Raw genomic sequence first — 17,916 nt, 5'->3', positions numbered from 1 at the left:
TCATCCATATATTTGTGCAAATCAAAAAACAAGCACCTGATTTAAATTTTATTTGAAAAGATTTATTAAAACACCTACAAAAATAGACAAAGACAGGCATTGACTAACACAAACAGAAAGTCTAATACAGAGACAGACAAACCCGATTAACAACAGATACCAGATACTAATGAAGAAAATTATGTCCCATGAATTATTTACATTTTTTATGAAACACGAATAGGCCACATAGCCGAGGACAGAACACACCGATGCTATGTTTATAAAAATATAAAGTTTAGTTTAGGGCTTCAGTGTACCAAAGAAGGTTCAAGGTCATTCAGTAAGCATAGTCGGCATATTAACATAACCATTTGTGAATCACATTCTCAAGTATTTTACAGTAAATATAGGGCTTACTTATGTGGCTCTGTTCTTCTCAACATTATACACACCCGCCTTTTTACTCTTAATCTGAGACTTCACACACCAGTCTCTATAAACTGTTATAAAGGTACAACACCACCGAGTCTTTCAGAGTTCTTGAGGTTTGAAAGTGCATGGACAATATTTACACAGAGGCACATGATACCCTCAATACCTTTAACTCATAACACTTACTGTTTTAACACCAACAACCAGCCAGTTGTAGAAATGATGTACTGTAACTTTAAGATGTGCACCCACCACTTCAGAGTTTCTCTGCATGTGCCATATGAGTTTACATAGTAAATCAAGGGCATTGGGTGACATTTATTACTATTTAACATATATAACATTATATGCAGTTTTCCCTCTCTCTCTCTCTCTCTACATACTTATGCCTCGGTATGCTTTTGTACGTTTAGAATACGAGTCCTTTCAGATACATCCAAAGATAACATATCTGGCATTCAGACATCTGCATCCAAACTCCAGTTGAACCAAGAACGTTCTTGTATTCAAGTTTAGGAAGTTTAGTTCAAGTCACAAAATACTTGACATTCTGCAGTCATCTTTATATTAGTCATGACCTCCCAAAAATTACATTTACACCTACGACCTCAAATACTAGTCAGAGACCAATTGTGTGGAGACAGACGGGGGGGAGCCACGAATGTCAATCTAGACAGAGCCATGTGATAGGTAAGTAAGTCAGACATTTGCACATAGTTAAAGTACACTTAGAAGTCCTCTTCTCTGTTCACATACTTTAAAAATGTCCCATTTGTCACAGTGTCTGCATTTACTCTGAAAGTGTCAGAATGGTTATGATGCCTCATAACAATGTGTCCTAACCGAGCTTCCAGTCACAAGCAATTTATCCGCTCACACGTGGATTCACACATTCAACATTCAGTTAAATGTAAATAAATGTACAGTTCCGTGAGACTGAATTTTGGATCATTTCACACAGGTTGGGGTACAGATGGTTAGCTTCAGATCTGGTTAGGACATGTAAGATATTCTATTCTTGCATTGATTCAAAATAACAATTTTATATCACTGATGAAAAACTGATATGCGAGTATTTCTGTTTTTAATAAGAGCTCATTTCCAGTATGCAAATAACCCTCCACCAAAGCCATTAGAACTGGCCATCACCACAAATGGTAGCAAAGTTAGACTGTAAATGTTAGTTTTCACTGTAATTATTTAAAATGCAAGTAAAAAAATCATCGTATACCATGTAAGTAACACTTTGCCCATTTAATTGAGTAAATGGATAGTTTGTAGAGCTACTGTTGTGCTGCCTGTCACCTATAGCTACAAAACCCTCCACCAGTAACAATGATTATGTTTAGAAATCTATTCAGTGTTCAGGGAATGAAGTAACAGATTCATTAGCTGTAAGTTCAGAGAATCAGAATTTAAGGTTCAGATGACAAGCAACATTTTATCCCAAAATCAACCGAACATGTTTTCCGTCCAAAAACTTGACCTCAGAATGTCCTTTTTTATGCTTAAAGGGATAGTTCACCCAAAAATGAAAATTCTGTCATCATTTCAAACCGTTATGGCTTTCTTTCTTCCGCAGAACGCGGAAGATAATTCGAAAGAAAGTTGGTAACCGAAAGGCTCCCGCTTCCATTCACTTCTACTGTATGGTCACAAAACCAATGCAAGTGAGTGGGGGCCAGTCAACAACGTCCTTCAAAATATCTTCTTTTGTGTTCTGCGGAAGAAAGAAGGTCTTTCTAAATACTGTGGAATGATGGTGTGATAACTAGCAGTGGGGGAACAGCAAGTGGAAACATGATAACAATGGGATAAAACGTTGCTTTAAAAGTTCAGGATTTTCAGGAGAAGAGGTGAAGAGTGGGTCTTATAGGGGCACCGTACCTGCGGTTTTATTCGCCTCAACCCACAAACATAACATACACTAATTTACATAAGAGTGCTTAGCTGTGTCTGCGTAAAAACACACCACCAGTCTGTGGTCCACATACACATTCTTTCATCCATCCTCTGTGTCTTCTCTCTCTCTTTTTACACCATGTTCATTGCGTCCTCGGTGAGGAAGGAGTGAATGTAGGCAAAAGAAGGCCGTAGTTTACAGTCTCTGTTCCAGCAGCTAAGCATCAGCTCGTACAAACCCTGCGGGCACACAGACGGGCGAGCCAGGTACACCTGATATAGAGAGAGAGTGAGAATATGTACGTGTCTGTCTTATAAGTGTTGATTTGTGTGTGTGTTTAAAAGCATGCATACCTGTCTCCCCTGGTCTCTGAAGAACTCCCCTGCGTTGTCGATGACCTGCTCGTCGGTCATGTGACTGTACGGCTGCTCCTGACACACGCTCAGCATTTCCCACAGCGTCACTCCAAACGCCCATACATCACTGGCTGTGGTGAACTTTCCCTACACGCAACAAAAAACAATCGACTTTTGTAGATGTGTATGTGCACAAACGATCCTTTTTGGATATTTGGTGATCTCACCATGAGAATGCACTCCCATGCCATCCAGCGAATGGGCAGCACAGCTCTGCCTTGTATCCTGTAGTAATCGCCAGCATAGAGGTTCCTGCTCATGCCGAAGTCAGCTATCTTTATCTGACGCTCCCCTCCTCGGTCCTCCCCGTCGCCTCTCTCTCCCCCCACCAGGCAGTTCCGCGTGGCCAGGTCCCGGTGCACGAAGTTCAGGGACGCCAAGAACTTCATCCCTGATGCGATCTGACTCGCCATGGATATCAAAGCTGGGTAACTGAGACACAGCGATTCAGCCTTTGAGTTAGAAATGCATTTGTATAATTATGGGATACTACGAGTACATTGTTTGATTCGTATACCTAACGGTGGGCGTGTTATGTAAAGGTCCTGTCTTGTCCAGCAGTGCTCTCTGGGAGAGGTATTGATTGAGGTCCCCGCTCTCCATGTATTCTGTGACCATACAGAGTGGATCGCTGCTCACGCACACACCGAGCAGACGGATGATGTTTGGATCCTTCAGGCGAGATAAGATCTTTACCTCCTTTAGAAAGTCATTTCTGTTAGGGATAAGAATGAGGGAGAGTGCTTCGAGTAAAGAGTTTACAAAAGACAAACGGTTGAGCTGCAATTGCTTTACACTTTTAAAAAGTATTTAAGTAAGTCTCATTGGTTGTGAGCCTGTATGTGAAATATCAGCTTAGTTTGTTTTACTGTTTTCTACATAAAATAATTCTACATAATGTAAAAAACACATTCAGTGAAAATATAACCTTGATATCTTTAATATTCAACTCAACTCAACTTTATTTATATAGCGCTTTTTACAATTTTCATTGTTACAAAGCAGCTGTACATGAGTCACATTTAATACAAGTATGAATTCTAAAGCAGCCCCCCCGGCCAGGCAGATAGTGCAAAACAATATGCAAATGGTGGTGAGGAACCCAAAACTCCCATCGAGAAAAAAAACCTCAGGGGAACCCAGGCCCAACCAGGGGATATTGAGTTATGTCAAAGATTATAATCACTGTTTATGGTGCCACTTTCTTAATATCTATTTATTGTTGTATCGTGTTTCATAGTGTTTTATTGTGTTAGTTTTATTTATTTATTAATACTTAATCAAAACAACCCAACCGCAGTTTGATTTATCTTACATGGAATGCACAATAAAACATGATTTTTAAATGATTGCTTTATATGTTAAATATTTTAACCAAACGATGTAATTACATCTGTGCCACTAGTACAGTACCTGGCATTTTTAGAGGCATCTGGTCTCAGAATCTTCACGGCCACCAGCAGAGGGCGCCCTTTCCTGACATTAAATGGGAACTCAAGGTTTGACAGGTCCTGTGGGTTTTCAATCTCACACAAATGTACCTAAACAGTGGCACACAATGAAGAGTCAGGTATAAAGGGAATACAAGTTTACTTTTAGCCATACAATAATGGCGGTTGAGTGAATATTCCTTAATGAAGAAGAGGCTTATTCATTTGAGAATGTTTGTCTAAGCCACAGCCGTACCTCGCCAAATTGGCCTTCTCCCAACTTTTCTTTGAACATAAGCCGTTCCCGTGGCAACTCGGGCAGTGGTGGGCAGTCAGTGGGAGTGGCTGAGAGAGCAGGGACTGCATATGTATTGTTTCCAGTGACTCCTTGTAGACTGATGATGTCAGCTTCTGCATAGTGAGGAACACTTCCCCCACCTCCCGATGCTTCACCATAATGAAGACCTGATAGACTAGGGGGCGGAGCTCCAGGGTAAGGAGGCGGACCCTCCTGAATGGGCAGGCCTTTATCAACCATGTCAATAGCACATGCTTGAGGATTAAAAGTAAAGTGACAAATGAAAAACTTATAGCAGAAAACTTTGAGTCATATAAATTGATGAGTAATTATGCACTGCAAACATGCACTTAAACATTTAAACCGATTAGAGCGGACACATTAAATGTTAGTTAATCCAAAAAATGTTATTCATCATTTACTAACAATTGTATTTCTGTAACTATTTTTTCCATGCCACACTATAGGATTTCCTTCTGAACGATTATTTTCATACAATTAAAGTGAATGGTGACACAAGGTTTCAGTCACCAAAATTATTGTTCTTAAAATGTGACCCTGGACAACAAAATCTTGTGGGTCAATGTTTCGAAATTTAGATTTCTACATAATCTGAAAACTGAATAAATAAGGTTTCTATTGATGTATGAGTTGTTAGAATAGGACAATATCTGGCTGAGTTTAAATCTCAGGAATCTGAGATGGCAAACAAATCTAAATATTGAGAAAATTGCTTTTGAAATTGTTAATCCGGGCATAAAAGAAAAAGCAACACTTTTGACCCATACAATGAATTTTTGTCTTTTACTAAAAATGTTCCCGTGCTACTTAAGATTGGTTTTGTGATCCAGGGTCACAAATATTCTCTATTCTTGTTCATGAATGGACCAACACAAGGGTCAGTAAATGATGACAGAAGCTTTATGACTGCAAAACACTAACAAACTTCTCCACTCCCCACCCCACATCCCTCACAAAAACTACACCCTTCCATTGTTATGAACATGTTTATAACCATCTCTGCTGTTCTGGCCCGTTATATAACCCTAGCTGTTACCTTAAGGGAGTTCTGGGGACTTTATCTGCTTCCTGTGGAGGGCATTAACCCCTGCCCATTACGGGTAATATAAACCCCCTATCTCTTACCCTGGGACAGGTTTTGGGGCTTTTCTTGCTGGCTGTGGCAGTTTGTCAGCCTGTTGGGGCCATGTGTCAGGTCAGACAGGAGGAGATGATAGGCTGGGTTGTTTAACAGCAGTGCTAGGAATCCACAAGTCCACAGAAATGGCATGACACCACAAAACAACACAACACAGTGTGAGGGGGTAACAAACGGATCGGCACAAACGGATCGCCACAACCAAACCACACAAGACGATTAACAAACACAACACAACAACAGAATAAACAACAAGGTTGTTAAGGGGTGACAGGGCAAACCAGTTACAAATGAGATGCAAACACAACAGGCAGTGTTATAATCCATAAAGATGCAGGCTGTTAATCATTCTTTTCATTTGTCAGTCTGTGTTTAGACATTGTTTTATGTTGATTAATATATGAATATGAACACACAATGATTTTAAAACAGATAGATTCAGCACGACAGCAACAATGGCAGATTCATCAGTGTATGAGTGGCCATGTTGTAGGAAATGAAATCTCTTAATCTCTCTAAATCTTTAATCCCCCTCTCTCTCTTTCAGATAAGACAGTGGGTCTTTGTGTCCAGGTATTTTATTGTCCTTAAGTACTTTTTCTGATGCTGTTTTGGCAGTGCTGTTTACTCTTTATGGTGACTTGGGTTCCAGTACACTAGTAAGATTATATAAGCCACAAACTCCTGTTTTTTAAGCAGACCTAAAAGTCTTGCTCCTATAGCTCGACTGCTTCAACATTGCATTAGCAGTGTAAAGGCTGCTGGTTTGATCCCCAGGAAACACATACTGAGAGAATAGTATACCTTAAATGCAATCTGCCAAATGCATAAATATAAAAGAGTCTGTGTGTTACCTGTGCTGTCACACTGCTCTCGGGGTCGTAGTACAGTGCTGGGCTCCTGGTACTCTCCCTCTCTGTCATCTGGGAAAGTGTGTATACGCTGATAGCGGCTGGAGTATGTGTGCGTGTTGGTGTTGTTGATCACCACGTTGTCCGAGGGAACTGAAAGATGAACACGTAGCTCGTCGCTGGAAAGACTACCCTGTGCCTGGATATATAAAGAAACAACATTAAAGACTCATGAAATCAAATAACAAATGCTGTCTGTAAACATAAGTCCTTAAGACTAGTCCCAGACTGAAATGAAAGTTTAAGCTGCTTTAACTGAAAATAAATGGCCCTGCCATATCTTTAAATATATCATCGCCATTGTTTTGTCTCAAGATGCAGACCAGAAATGTTTTATCTAACGCCTTTCATTAAATGTGACTTAAACATCCAAGTTTAACAAAGGCATAGTCCTGGCTTGAGCTAAACCTTGTCTGTGAAACCGTGCCTATTTAACTTTATGTCATTTTTGGGCCTGTCAAACAATGAATCGTATTTAATCGTATCCAGATTTAAAGTTTGTTTGTATAATGTTGCATATGTCTGTGCACTATACTACATACTTGCATATTTTTTACGAAAAATATAAACATTTATATATTTTAAATGACCGGTAAATAGAAATAAACACATGTAAATATTTCGTGAATATGTATACATGTATGTGTGTATATTTGTGTTTACAAATACAAAATAAATATGCACAGTACACAGAAATATATTATGCAAACACAAAACTTTTATTCTGGATGCAATTGATCATTTAATTAATCAATTAATCATTTGACAGCCCTAATATCTTTGTTTTATTTTGTCATCTTCGATGCAAGTTAGTCACCTTTGTCCTAGAGTTCGCAGAAGTGTTCTCTTGGCATTTTATCAAGCAGGTTCTTGGAGTTTTAAACAATATTAAAGTATTTCAGACTATTCTGTGCTATTACTGGCTGTTTTTTATTAGTCGGTCAAAAACGTAAAGGTTTCAGTTTGAAACGAAAAAAAGTTTATATTTGCACAATTATATTTTTGTCTACCAAGCTTTTATCAGACATTAAGCACACACCTTCAGATGAACAACTTTTTAAAATAAAAACATTTCATTAGAGGGTTCTAAAACCTTTGACCCACAGTTTATGTATCTAGAAATGGACAAAAAATATTCATTGCTCATTTTGATTGAGGGGCATATACAGATTATTGTCCATTAAAACACTCTTTAGAATGAGACTTTAGAATCTCCCCACCTTGCCAAGCAGTTTCTTCCAGTATTGCCTCCACAGTATGACGACTATGACAGCCACAAGGAGCAGAATAATTCCAACCAGGCAGCCAATCAGGATGGCTGTATTGCTGCTGTCATCTTTGGCCACAGGTAGCCCCGCCCTCAGAGTGATTGCAGGAAACTCTGCACCATGAACAGTTTATGTGATTACAAATAACGTATTCATGTTTATTACTGGCCTTAAATTGAAACAATTCTAGGCCACCGTAAAAACAAAGGAAATTACATTTAAAACCAATTAAAAAGCCATAAAGAAGGCAATTCAGGAACAGTGTTTACAGAGTAAAACCAAAGCCACCTCCTAATCTCAGTTATGATGGGTGGGGACGTTAACGAGTATTATGAGTCGTCATACGGACATACTTTCTGTGCTCTGACTTACAGTACATACACACTCTCTCTCTGCATATGTGAAAGTGCTTATGTCTGTAAATTTAGGAGGCAGCTGTTGTTTTGAGGGATGTAATAAGCTTTGACTGGAGCAAATGAGCTGTGAGAGTGTGCACAATCCTAAAGCTGAGGGAAACATGACAAAAGACAGCCAGAGTAATTTCACAATAAATAGACTTTATGAAACACTAAAACAAAACAATAGCAACTTGTTAGAGTCAAATGCAACCAAACCATGCACGAAGAAAACATTCTCTTCAGGCTTTGAGATGGACATGCACACATAACTACCAACCACATTTTATGTGAGGGTAGGATTGATTTTTAAATGTACGGAAATTGAGAGGCGTCATAACATCATAATGGCCTCTATATTGAAAAACATGCTGTAAAATGAGACACCGATAGCAAGCATGGAGACAATAGGAGTCTTTCTCTCTTGTTCTCTCCCTCACCTGTTGGCATGCTGCTGGGCAGCAGAAAGGTAGTGTTCATGAAGAATTCTGAAAAGATGAGGTTGGACAGGTCAGAAGAGGGAGAATTTGAGAGATGAGAGGGTGAACAGGGCAGAGATGACGAAATATAACGGAGGAAGTGTGTGTTCAGTCGATAATCGAGTCAAAATTAAAAGTTCTGTCAAGATTTATTCACATGTCATCTGTATGATGAATTATTTTCCTGTAGAACACAAAGGAAGATATTTTGAGAAATATCTCTTTGTGTCCATACAATGGAGGTCAATGGGGGCCAATGCTTTTTGGCTATCAACATTCTTCAACATAACTTCTTTTGTGTTGTGCAGAAGAACATCATACAGGATTGAAAGGACATCAGGATGAGTAAAGGATTAAAAAATAAAGGATGAAATAATATATTTTTGGACAAACTATCCCTTTTAGTTTTGAATTGTGTAAAAAATGGAAAAAAAGAAATTCTCATATATCAAGTATTGAAAAACAAATCATGGCATAAGTTCTTAAAAAAAATGCTGTTTAACAAAAAGTTATTATTTTCTATACTTAAAAAAAAAAATGCACTTTAATGAGTATACTATTTATGTCTATGTATGCTTGTGAGATTTCAACCAGTGAGAAACATTTCTGCAAAGATGCTAAAATTGTCATGAAAGGAACAGAAATCAGAAACAGATTTGTTACACATCTTATGATTCTCCTCTCATGTTTCTAATGTGCAAATGTCCCTCGACAAGGCTTTGCACGCACACACATGTGGCGCAGCAAGTGACGTGACTCACCCGTTGAGTTGTCGGTGGCATTCGAGGCGACAGGATTGGTCACATTGAGAGAACGAGTGCTGGCAGTAGAAGTGGGAAGGGATCCACTCTCAAACGGCACTGGAGATGAGAAAGATCAATGACATGAGAGAATCAGATATGCTCCGTCTCAGAATCACTCGGCTTTAAATTATAGCTATGGCTTTTAAATGACATTGTTAACCCCATTAGCATACAGGTGTGAGAAATAAGGCAGAGATGACAAGTACTATTAAGGTAATGTGGCGTTTTGCTGTAGGAGGTGAGGTATGCATGTGTTGTGTACCAGAGTAGAAGCTGATCTCGCTAATGAGGAGCCAACGGCTTTCAAAAGCAAAGCGGCAGCTGAGAATTTGTGCTGGTTGTCCGCCGAGAGGCAGCGAGATGGTGCGGGCCGACGGGTCGTTCATGTCTCCCAGGGGCACGTGAAGGATGAGCGGAGGCTCTGCCCATGGGCTCAACAGAGTTGCTTTAAACTTACACTCCACCCGACTGAACACCCGCACGCCCTGAATGTATCTGTTACTGCTGTGCACCTGACACACACAAAGACAGAGATGGTATAAATCACTGTAAAGCAACCGCTAGTTGTGATGTCACAAAATGAATGACGTGCTGACCATCTCAAAGGATCAGATTAACAAGACCTTCATTTTTACAATTTCATATTTTGTAGCCTAGTGGATAAGCTGTGTATAGACTATTGGAGTATAGGTTTGGTTTGTTTTTGCTTTGGGTTTTAAAGGTTTTTGTTTATATCCACCCAAACATAACCAAATTGGAGCTGGATGTTCGATTTAGTATTTCAGGAGGGGTGAAAACATTTGTTTGGATTCTGTTAAGTGGTTTTACTAGCACAGATAGCAAGCTGTGGAAAGGCAATAGATATGAAAGAATATTGTAAAGAAATACTTTGACACAGGTCATAAATCATCTCATAATGGCATGAAAACTAGTGCTTGTTGTTTTGAGAAATGTTTTATTGGGGATTCATCAGTTTCTCCTAAAGAAACAGTTCACCCAAAAATGAAAGTTTTGTCATCGTTCATTCACCCTGAAGCTTTGTTCGGAGTCTAATGAACACAGAGAAAGATATGAGGAAGAATGCTTGTAAGCAAACAGTTCTTGGCAACCATTGACTACCCTAGTAGGAAAAATGACAATGGTAGTCAAAAGTGCCAAGTTTGCTTTACTACATTCTTCAAAATTTAATTTGTATTAAACAGATTTTTTTTCCTACTATGGTATTCAATGGTGGCCAAGAATTGTTGGTATACAAGTATGCTTCCAAAGATCTTTCTCTGTGTTCATCAGAACAAACACATTTATACAGATTTGGACCAACTTGAGGGTGAGTAAATGATGACAGACAGGGTGAACTGTTCCTCTATGTATCTTTGTAAATTAACATCAAGGCATACATTAGTATAGAAGTGTGTCTGAAATAGTGGCGAGCCACAGAAAAAACTAAATAGCATGTTGACAAAAGACATTGTTTATGGATGTTGTGATAAAGGAATGTAGAGAATGCGTGAAAGTCAGAAGTGGTCAGCATTCCCAAAATGACAAAACAAACAAACAAAAAACCAACAGAATAATGATATGCCCACACAAACGAATGGCAAATAATTATGATTCCATAAACTGCATAAAATAAAAACACTTGGATGTCTCAGAATCACACCCAACCACAAACCCACAGGCAGAGGACAAACACAAACAAATCAAATGTTCATTAAAGACCTGAAGGGTAATGACCTATGAACTGACAGAAAAAAATGCTGGGATAGCACAAAGACAGGACGGCAAATTGAACATGGGTGAAACATAAATAGTATAGAAATGTTAAATATCCCAAGCACATTCAGGGAAGTAAATGTTTATTCTGTGTAAGCTTAGTTGACATGTGTTTGAAAGGTCTTATCTAATTAAATACTATCCAAACAATTGTCAGTTGTTAAGATACTTTCTGGTGCCGCACACATACACGCACACACGGACCTGCATAGTGTGAAAGATCCGTGTTTTCTCAAAGTGAAATTCAATGTCAACAGCCGGCTGCCCGAGGACGTCTTGACTCCAGCCCACATAATCATATCCTGGCCACACTCTCAACTCTTTACTCTCCATGAAATCATTCCCACCTAAAACACCATCACACAGCTGGCCTAATCCTCCAAACATCATCCTGCAGAGAGAGAGAGATAAAACAAAGACGTCAAGTCAAATTCATTTGATCGGGTCATTGGCCATACATGCGCTCGCGTATATGTTGGCGTTTCCCTTCACGCACACATACATCTGTGAGTCACGTCTGGCTAACATCAACATTGTTAGCTAAGCTAATGCAAACATTTCTGCTCTGTTATAAAATACATCTGGGAGTGTTTTAACGCAATATCCACCTGACACACATAAAGAAGTGTGGGACCTGGACTTTAACATATATGACAGAGTTCAGTAAAACAAGACCAGGTGGGAATTCAAAATAAGGGTCATTACGATAAGGGCTCAGATGATCGTGTTTGACCAAAGTAAGCATAAACCAACCAACTACTAAAGCAAAACAGACTTCAATTTAAATCAGCCAAATCTTTCTTCTGAACTTTAAAATAAGCAGTAATATGCAGTACAGTGTCAGACTTTATGCTTATATCAGAACTTGACTCTCATGAGCGCTCATACCTCTCAAAAGGTTGCAATTCGCAACCTCAACGCTAAATTTCACAAACTGGACCTTTAAGAAAGATGAAGAAATGAGATAACGTGTCTGTATTACCCAGCCTCTTTGCTGCCATCATACACAGAGTCATTAAGGTTGACAGGTGGCCCAGACAGATTCATCACATGACCCACAGGAGCGGTGTATGAGTTCAGTCCATCTACAAGAAAACAAAATCACATCGCTTAAAAACAAATCTCACAAGATGTCCCAGCAGTGTGTGTAATGTGGTTGTGTGTGCGGGTTGATGAGGGATTGCCTTGATTGAGACTCACCTTCCCAGACACAACCATAGAGTTCAACTCTTAAACACACGCTCATCACGCGATCCGCCAGCGGGAAGAACCGCACCATGCGTGCTATAATGGGCGGGCCCAGGTCCTTCAGCACCACATCATACGTGTTCTCGTTCCCTGACACCACCTGATTTGAAACAGCACACATACATTACTGTAAGAAAAGTAACTTACTATTTCGAGTGTCTGGATATGTATGCGAGCATTGAGACCTCCTGCCCCCAGCGATCTCTCCAAGTAATCCAATTACGTCCATCACGAGAGTAACGGAGCCGGTAACTGCGCGCAAACTCCCGCCCGAGGCCGTCTGCGTGCCGTCCCTGCGTCCCTACCAGAGACAGGAAATACAGTTTGTGTAGATCCACCTGCAGGTATTCAGAACCGCTCGGGAACACAGGACCAGCTGGACACCACGCTCCATCACCTTCTCCTGTACTCAACCTATGAGAATACATACAAAAATATGTCAATTCTAACAGGTTCATATATAGATTTTAAAATTATACATAAATGGATTGCCAACCATATTTGTCAAACTGTCAAGCAGTATCAGAAATGAACGTTATCTTGGTGAAAAATCTCCTTAGTGCTATGAGAGCGGAAGCTACATACCTGGAAGAGATTTTACCGGAAGTACGTCATTGTCCCATAAACCCTATTTTAAGTTGAACACAAATTCTTAACCAACATCAAATATGTTTATAAGATAATGAAATGTATCTGTTACACAACAGGATTATTCAGAAGTAAAAGAACAAAATTATAGGTGCACAATGTAATTGCCTGTATGAATGAGGTGATCTGTGAAAGACGTTTGTGTGTGTTAACACTTGCATGCTAAATTCACCTGGTTTCACTCTCTCACATGCTTGAAACAAATACACGCTCTCTCTCTGGCATCTGGTGATTAACATCTGTATGCCAGTATATTTTCACTTTTAAACTCTTTGACACATATGTGCAGTAGGCTGAGCTGTTCACTGGCTCAGGATCAGCAGATGACTAAATTAAGTAACAAACTCAGTGAAAAACGCAAGTGCAGCTGAATCTCTCTCCATTGAGATCCTACAAAGCAATACACCTGAAATAATGATATTCCAGGGCTGTGTGGGTACCGTCACCTCCAAAAGACTTCATCACGGCACGACTGAGATCCAGAATGGGTTTCTGAAACATTTCTCATCCAGCTTTCACTTTCCAGAAACATCCAATAGTATCTTTGATGAGAGCTGGATGGATGAAGATTTCATCTAATCCTTACAGATATCTATTACACATTTATCTTTCATGTTTTATCGCGTGTGCCTTATTTTAGAAAGAATGTGTTACTATTCCGTAGTGCAAAACTGCAAATGGAACAGTTTGTACCATGTTGTATTATAATTCTGCTTTGTTTTATCTACTCTAAAACCCCTGGGAAGGAAAAGCTGCGAATCCAGAAACTGCTAATCGACTGCTAAACAATGTTTGGGCCTTTTACCTTATAAATAAACATGATTTGGCTTCTCGGCAGACTCGTAAAACCTGTGCATGCTAACGTTCCGAAAATACATAATTGCCAGACGATCAGATTAAAGCTTTCGACTTTCCAAAAGCACTTGCTATTTTTATATGCGTTTTGCGTCTGACGGTCCATAACCAGTCTGTGATAAGGTGAGTAATCCTTGAGGGACTTCTTCTTATTTCAACTTCACATGTTCACTTGAATCTAAACTAGCTTGTCTCCTTCTCCAGCGGTATGATTTCATACAGTGCTGTGTAGTTACTAAATGTGCAACATCTAAAGTACCTTTATCACCATCAGATGAGGATTGACGTAGACACAAAGACACCAAAAATATGAAATCAATATCTGGTGATCCACACTCAAGATCAAATAGACGCCTTTACAGCAACCAAACACAAAGTTCAATCCAACCCTGATCCATAACAAAACCGCCAGACTGAAAGCAACATTAACGGAATGCAGAAAAAGATGCTGTGCACAGCTCTACAGGACCCATGCTTGAAGCTTTTTGATCTTTTTTTAATAAATCAAGTTTTTTATAAATAGAAGGGTACACTCCTTCATGTACTCACACTTATAGAAGCCGTTTCAAGAGTGTTTTTAAGACTTTCATTTTTCATTATTTTTATTGAATATGAATGTGTATATATATATATATATAGTTCCAAAATGAAGTTCCTGTTTATTTATTTTTTCCCAAAAAAAAATGTTATTACGTTATGTTTTCATTGTGTTTGTTAGCTGTGTTTTTTTGTTTTACTTTATAGTGTAACTTAATATTTTTGCAAACACAATTATTACATTTATGCATTTGACAGTCGCTTTTATTCAAAGCAGATATAGTGCATTCAATATTTACTTTTTAACAGTTTTTTTTTGCATCAGTACTTATTTGTTTCCTGTTGTGTAGAATGAATGATCTTTGCATTTCTAAGGTAACGCTCTACATAAATCACAGATGTCTTGACTCATTTTTTTAAGCTATGTGCATTAAGGGGGTCAAATGATACGGTTAAATCGAACATTATCATTTGCTTAAGATGTACTGATATGTGTACACACGATTTGAGGTTAAAACGCTGTATTTTCTGCATACCATGCAAGTTTGGATCTCCTCTTTGCCCCGCCTCTCTGAAACACGCCGATTTTTTACAAAGCTCATCGTTCTGAAAAGGGTTATGTGCTATGATTGGCCAGTTAACCAGAGTGTAGTGATTGGTCGAATACTGCAAGCGTGTGACGGAAATGTAACGCCTCTTACCATATTTGGAACATCAGGTTCCAAAGCGATTGTACTGACAGGTACGGCCACCTTACTTGTGTATACATTTGGGCGGTCTTAGTCAAATCATACCACGAACTGACGTAAATTTGTGGGTGTTTGAGGCGTTTCAGGCAGGTCTTTTGTTCCGACACAGAATTTGTTTCAATTTAACGTGTCTAATACATACATAGACAACTTATAACACACCAAAGACACAGAAAACATGTAGTAGCGCCACATGACCCTTTAACATCTGGAACGACTTGCATTAAAATACAGACATCATATGAGATCACAGAAATAAACAACACCTCCATCCATATTTCTCTTGCTATAGCCTATCTATGGTCTTTCTCATGCTCTCACACAGCTGTTCCATAGCGATGTCTTGTGTGAGAACATACACAAATCACACACACCTAATCACAATCCCCAACATGAATCCCTGCTTCAACACCTCTCAGCACCCCATCATTTCTCATGAGCCCCACCCTCTCCCTCTGTACTCATCCTCTTCGTTTAAGGCCGTATCTCCCTCCCTTGCTTCATTTTTTCTGTAAGCTCCTCTATTCCCCACTGCTCAAATCCCCCTGCTGTCTTAAACAGAATGTGGATTTAATAACAACCACATGATTCCTGTGTTGCCAAAGAGAGTAACACACACACTCCTCGCTTCATTTCAGGACTGAATGCTGATACCAAACTCCGAGCTTAATTAATTATGTGTGTTTTAAGTATCTTCCTCTGTGTTTTGTGAGCATGTCCGTCGTCTGCTAACGTGTGTGGTAATGGCCTGTATTCAGCAGCATGTGAGTCTGGTCCAGACAGACAGTGCTGTAATGTCATTACCTAATGCTCTATATCAGGATACGCACCATTACTGACATCTCATGTAACCTAATCACATCTCCTCATGAGACTCACAGAGACCACCAACACAAACACCCACCCACAAATCACGGCAAGAAAAAATGAGGGTAACATTTTTATGAGCGTTATGCACACGTTCATATCAAGCACAAGATGTTTTAAAAAGCTTGCTGCGTTCTCACCTGCCGTGTTTGGCTTCAGTGGAGTCGGACCAGGCGCTGGATGCGGTGATGTCAGAGTCGGGTATGGTGCCATCCTCCATACCGAGAGCGTAACGACATTTCGCTGTGTAACACAGAGAAAACACTTCAGACAGGCACCGACAGCAACCAAAGTAAGCTTATGAGACACATCAGGAACCTGTCACGATCATTCAGACGCACTTATAATATAATCAATTGTAAAGAGTATGGTCAAAACAACTCTGCGATGTGACAAAGCGTCAAGTGCAGGGTCATCTTCTCTTAAAGTAATTGCGGTAAAATCTACATAAATTGTCAGCGTAACATAAAATGACATTACTTGGATACATTACAGAGATAGTTTATTCAGAAAATCTAAATTCTTTATTTATTCACACTCATGTCAATCCAAACCCGAATATTTTTTTCCTCTGCAAAACACAAAAGAAGATATTTTGAAGAACGTTGATAACCAAACTGCATTGGACCCCATTGACTTCAATTGTATGAACACAAAACTACAGAGATCTTTCTTAAAATATATGTTTTGTTAGAAGAAAGAGTCATACATATTAGGTTTTAAACATCATTAGGGTGACAGATTTTTATTTTGGGGTGAATTATTCCTTTAAACACAAAACATGAACAGTATATGTAGTTTTAATATAGGTGTGTGTTTGTGCTTATATTTCTCAACATCGTGTTGTCAAATTTGATATGCACTTTTTAATACTTTTTATTGGTTTTTATGTTTGTCACTGGGTTTGGCAAATTTCTGAGTGACTAATAATGATTTATGGCAAAAAATGAAAATAACAAAATATGGAGACACAAGGTTTCAGAAAGACAGCAGCAATGAAAAGCAGCGATTCCTTCTGTATTATTTAATATGTTGTAATATATTAAACTTGTATTCTTCGAGATATTTTTATATATTTATATAATAAATATATATTAAACAATTTAATATATCAACAGGTAATATATCGGAATATAAATACAGAATTTATTTTGCATAAGGCTATGTCAGATACTTGTGTATTATATCTTGTGTCTGAAAACTTGTGAGTTTTATTATATTTCACAAAGTCTGTAAAGAGCAAAGAGTTGCAAGTACGAGAGAAAGTTTGTCTACACTTCTGATTGGATGTCTTTTTTGCCGTTAGCGTGAACAGAAAAAACACTTGTCGCTGGAATCTTGTCGTGTTGGTTAGCCAGCTCCTGGGGGCCATTTTGTACAGTAAAGCCATATACATGCACAACACTGTCAAACGCTTTGCAGCATTGTTGGAATGCTCGCTTTGCTTCGGCAAAGCTCACAGGTGTAGTGCAGAGAACCAAAACCATAGAGACAGGGTGAGAGAGTGATGTTATAAAATCAGGACAGCAGGGAATAATTCTGGCAGAAGCACAATGTTCGAATCATCTGCACCGATCATATATCAGCCATGCTTCAGAGGGTGTGCCTGTCTGTCTGTCAGTGTGTGTTAAAACTGGGGTGATGGGTGAGGTTTTGGGGGGGACGTGCTCAGTTGCTGTGAGTCATGAGATAAAAATGCTAAGGCTGGAAAACAAACCCAGCCCAGCCAGCAAGACCCTCACACACACATACGGAGTCACACT

General features: G+C 39.1%; 1 protein-coding gene across 3 annotated transcripts in view; it reads right to left on the bottom strand.

The window, feature by feature from the left end:
* Positions 1–40: 40 nt before the first annotated feature.
* The window catches only part of ddr1 (discoidin domain receptor tyrosine kinase 1), a 30,593-nt gene continuing 12,717 nt past the window's right edge, over positions 41–17,916 (bottom strand). Inside the window, exons 3-19 of one of the 3 annotated variants that reach the window (XM_056761767.1) lie at positions 16,294–16,396; positions 12,683–12,911; positions 12,450–12,597; positions 12,232–12,334; positions 11,454–11,640; positions 9,739–9,988; positions 9,435–9,533; positions 8,635–8,682; positions 7,752–7,912; positions 6,475–6,670; positions 5,608–5,721; positions 4,420–4,715; positions 4,147–4,274; positions 3,251–3,448; positions 2,901–3,165; positions 2,671–2,820; positions 41–2,589 (exon numbers count right to left, since the gene is read on the bottom strand). In XM_056761767.1, the coding sequence (XP_056617745.1) occupies positions 2,449–2,589; positions 2,671–2,820; positions 2,901–3,165; positions 3,251–3,448; positions 4,147–4,274; positions 4,420–4,715; positions 5,608–5,721; positions 6,475–6,670; positions 7,752–7,912; positions 8,635–8,682; positions 9,435–9,533; positions 9,739–9,988; positions 11,454–11,640; positions 12,232–12,334; positions 12,450–12,597; positions 12,683–12,911; positions 16,294–16,396 (2,816 nt within the window). In that variant the 3' untranslated portion in view covers positions 41–2,448. The remainder of the gene's footprint in view (positions 2,590–2,670; positions 2,821–2,900; positions 3,166–3,250; positions 3,449–4,146; positions 4,275–4,419; positions 4,716–5,607; positions 5,722–6,474; positions 6,671–7,751; positions 7,913–8,634; positions 8,683–9,434; positions 9,534–9,738; positions 9,989–11,453; positions 11,641–12,231; positions 12,335–12,449; positions 12,598–12,682; positions 12,912–16,293; positions 16,397–17,916) is intronic. The other 2 variants (XM_056761769.1, XM_056761768.1) reach the window with 2 other exon arrangements.

Source organism: Triplophysa dalaica, chromosome 12 (genome assembly GCF_015846415.1).
Source record: "Triplophysa dalaica isolate WHDGS20190420 chromosome 12, ASM1584641v1, whole genome shotgun sequence".
NCBI lineage: Eukaryota > Metazoa > Chordata > Actinopteri > Cypriniformes > Nemacheilidae > Triplophysa > Triplophysa dalaica.
The sequence above is the reverse complement of the archived record's forward strand: the minus strand, read 5'-3'. Positions and strand labels throughout refer to the sequence as shown.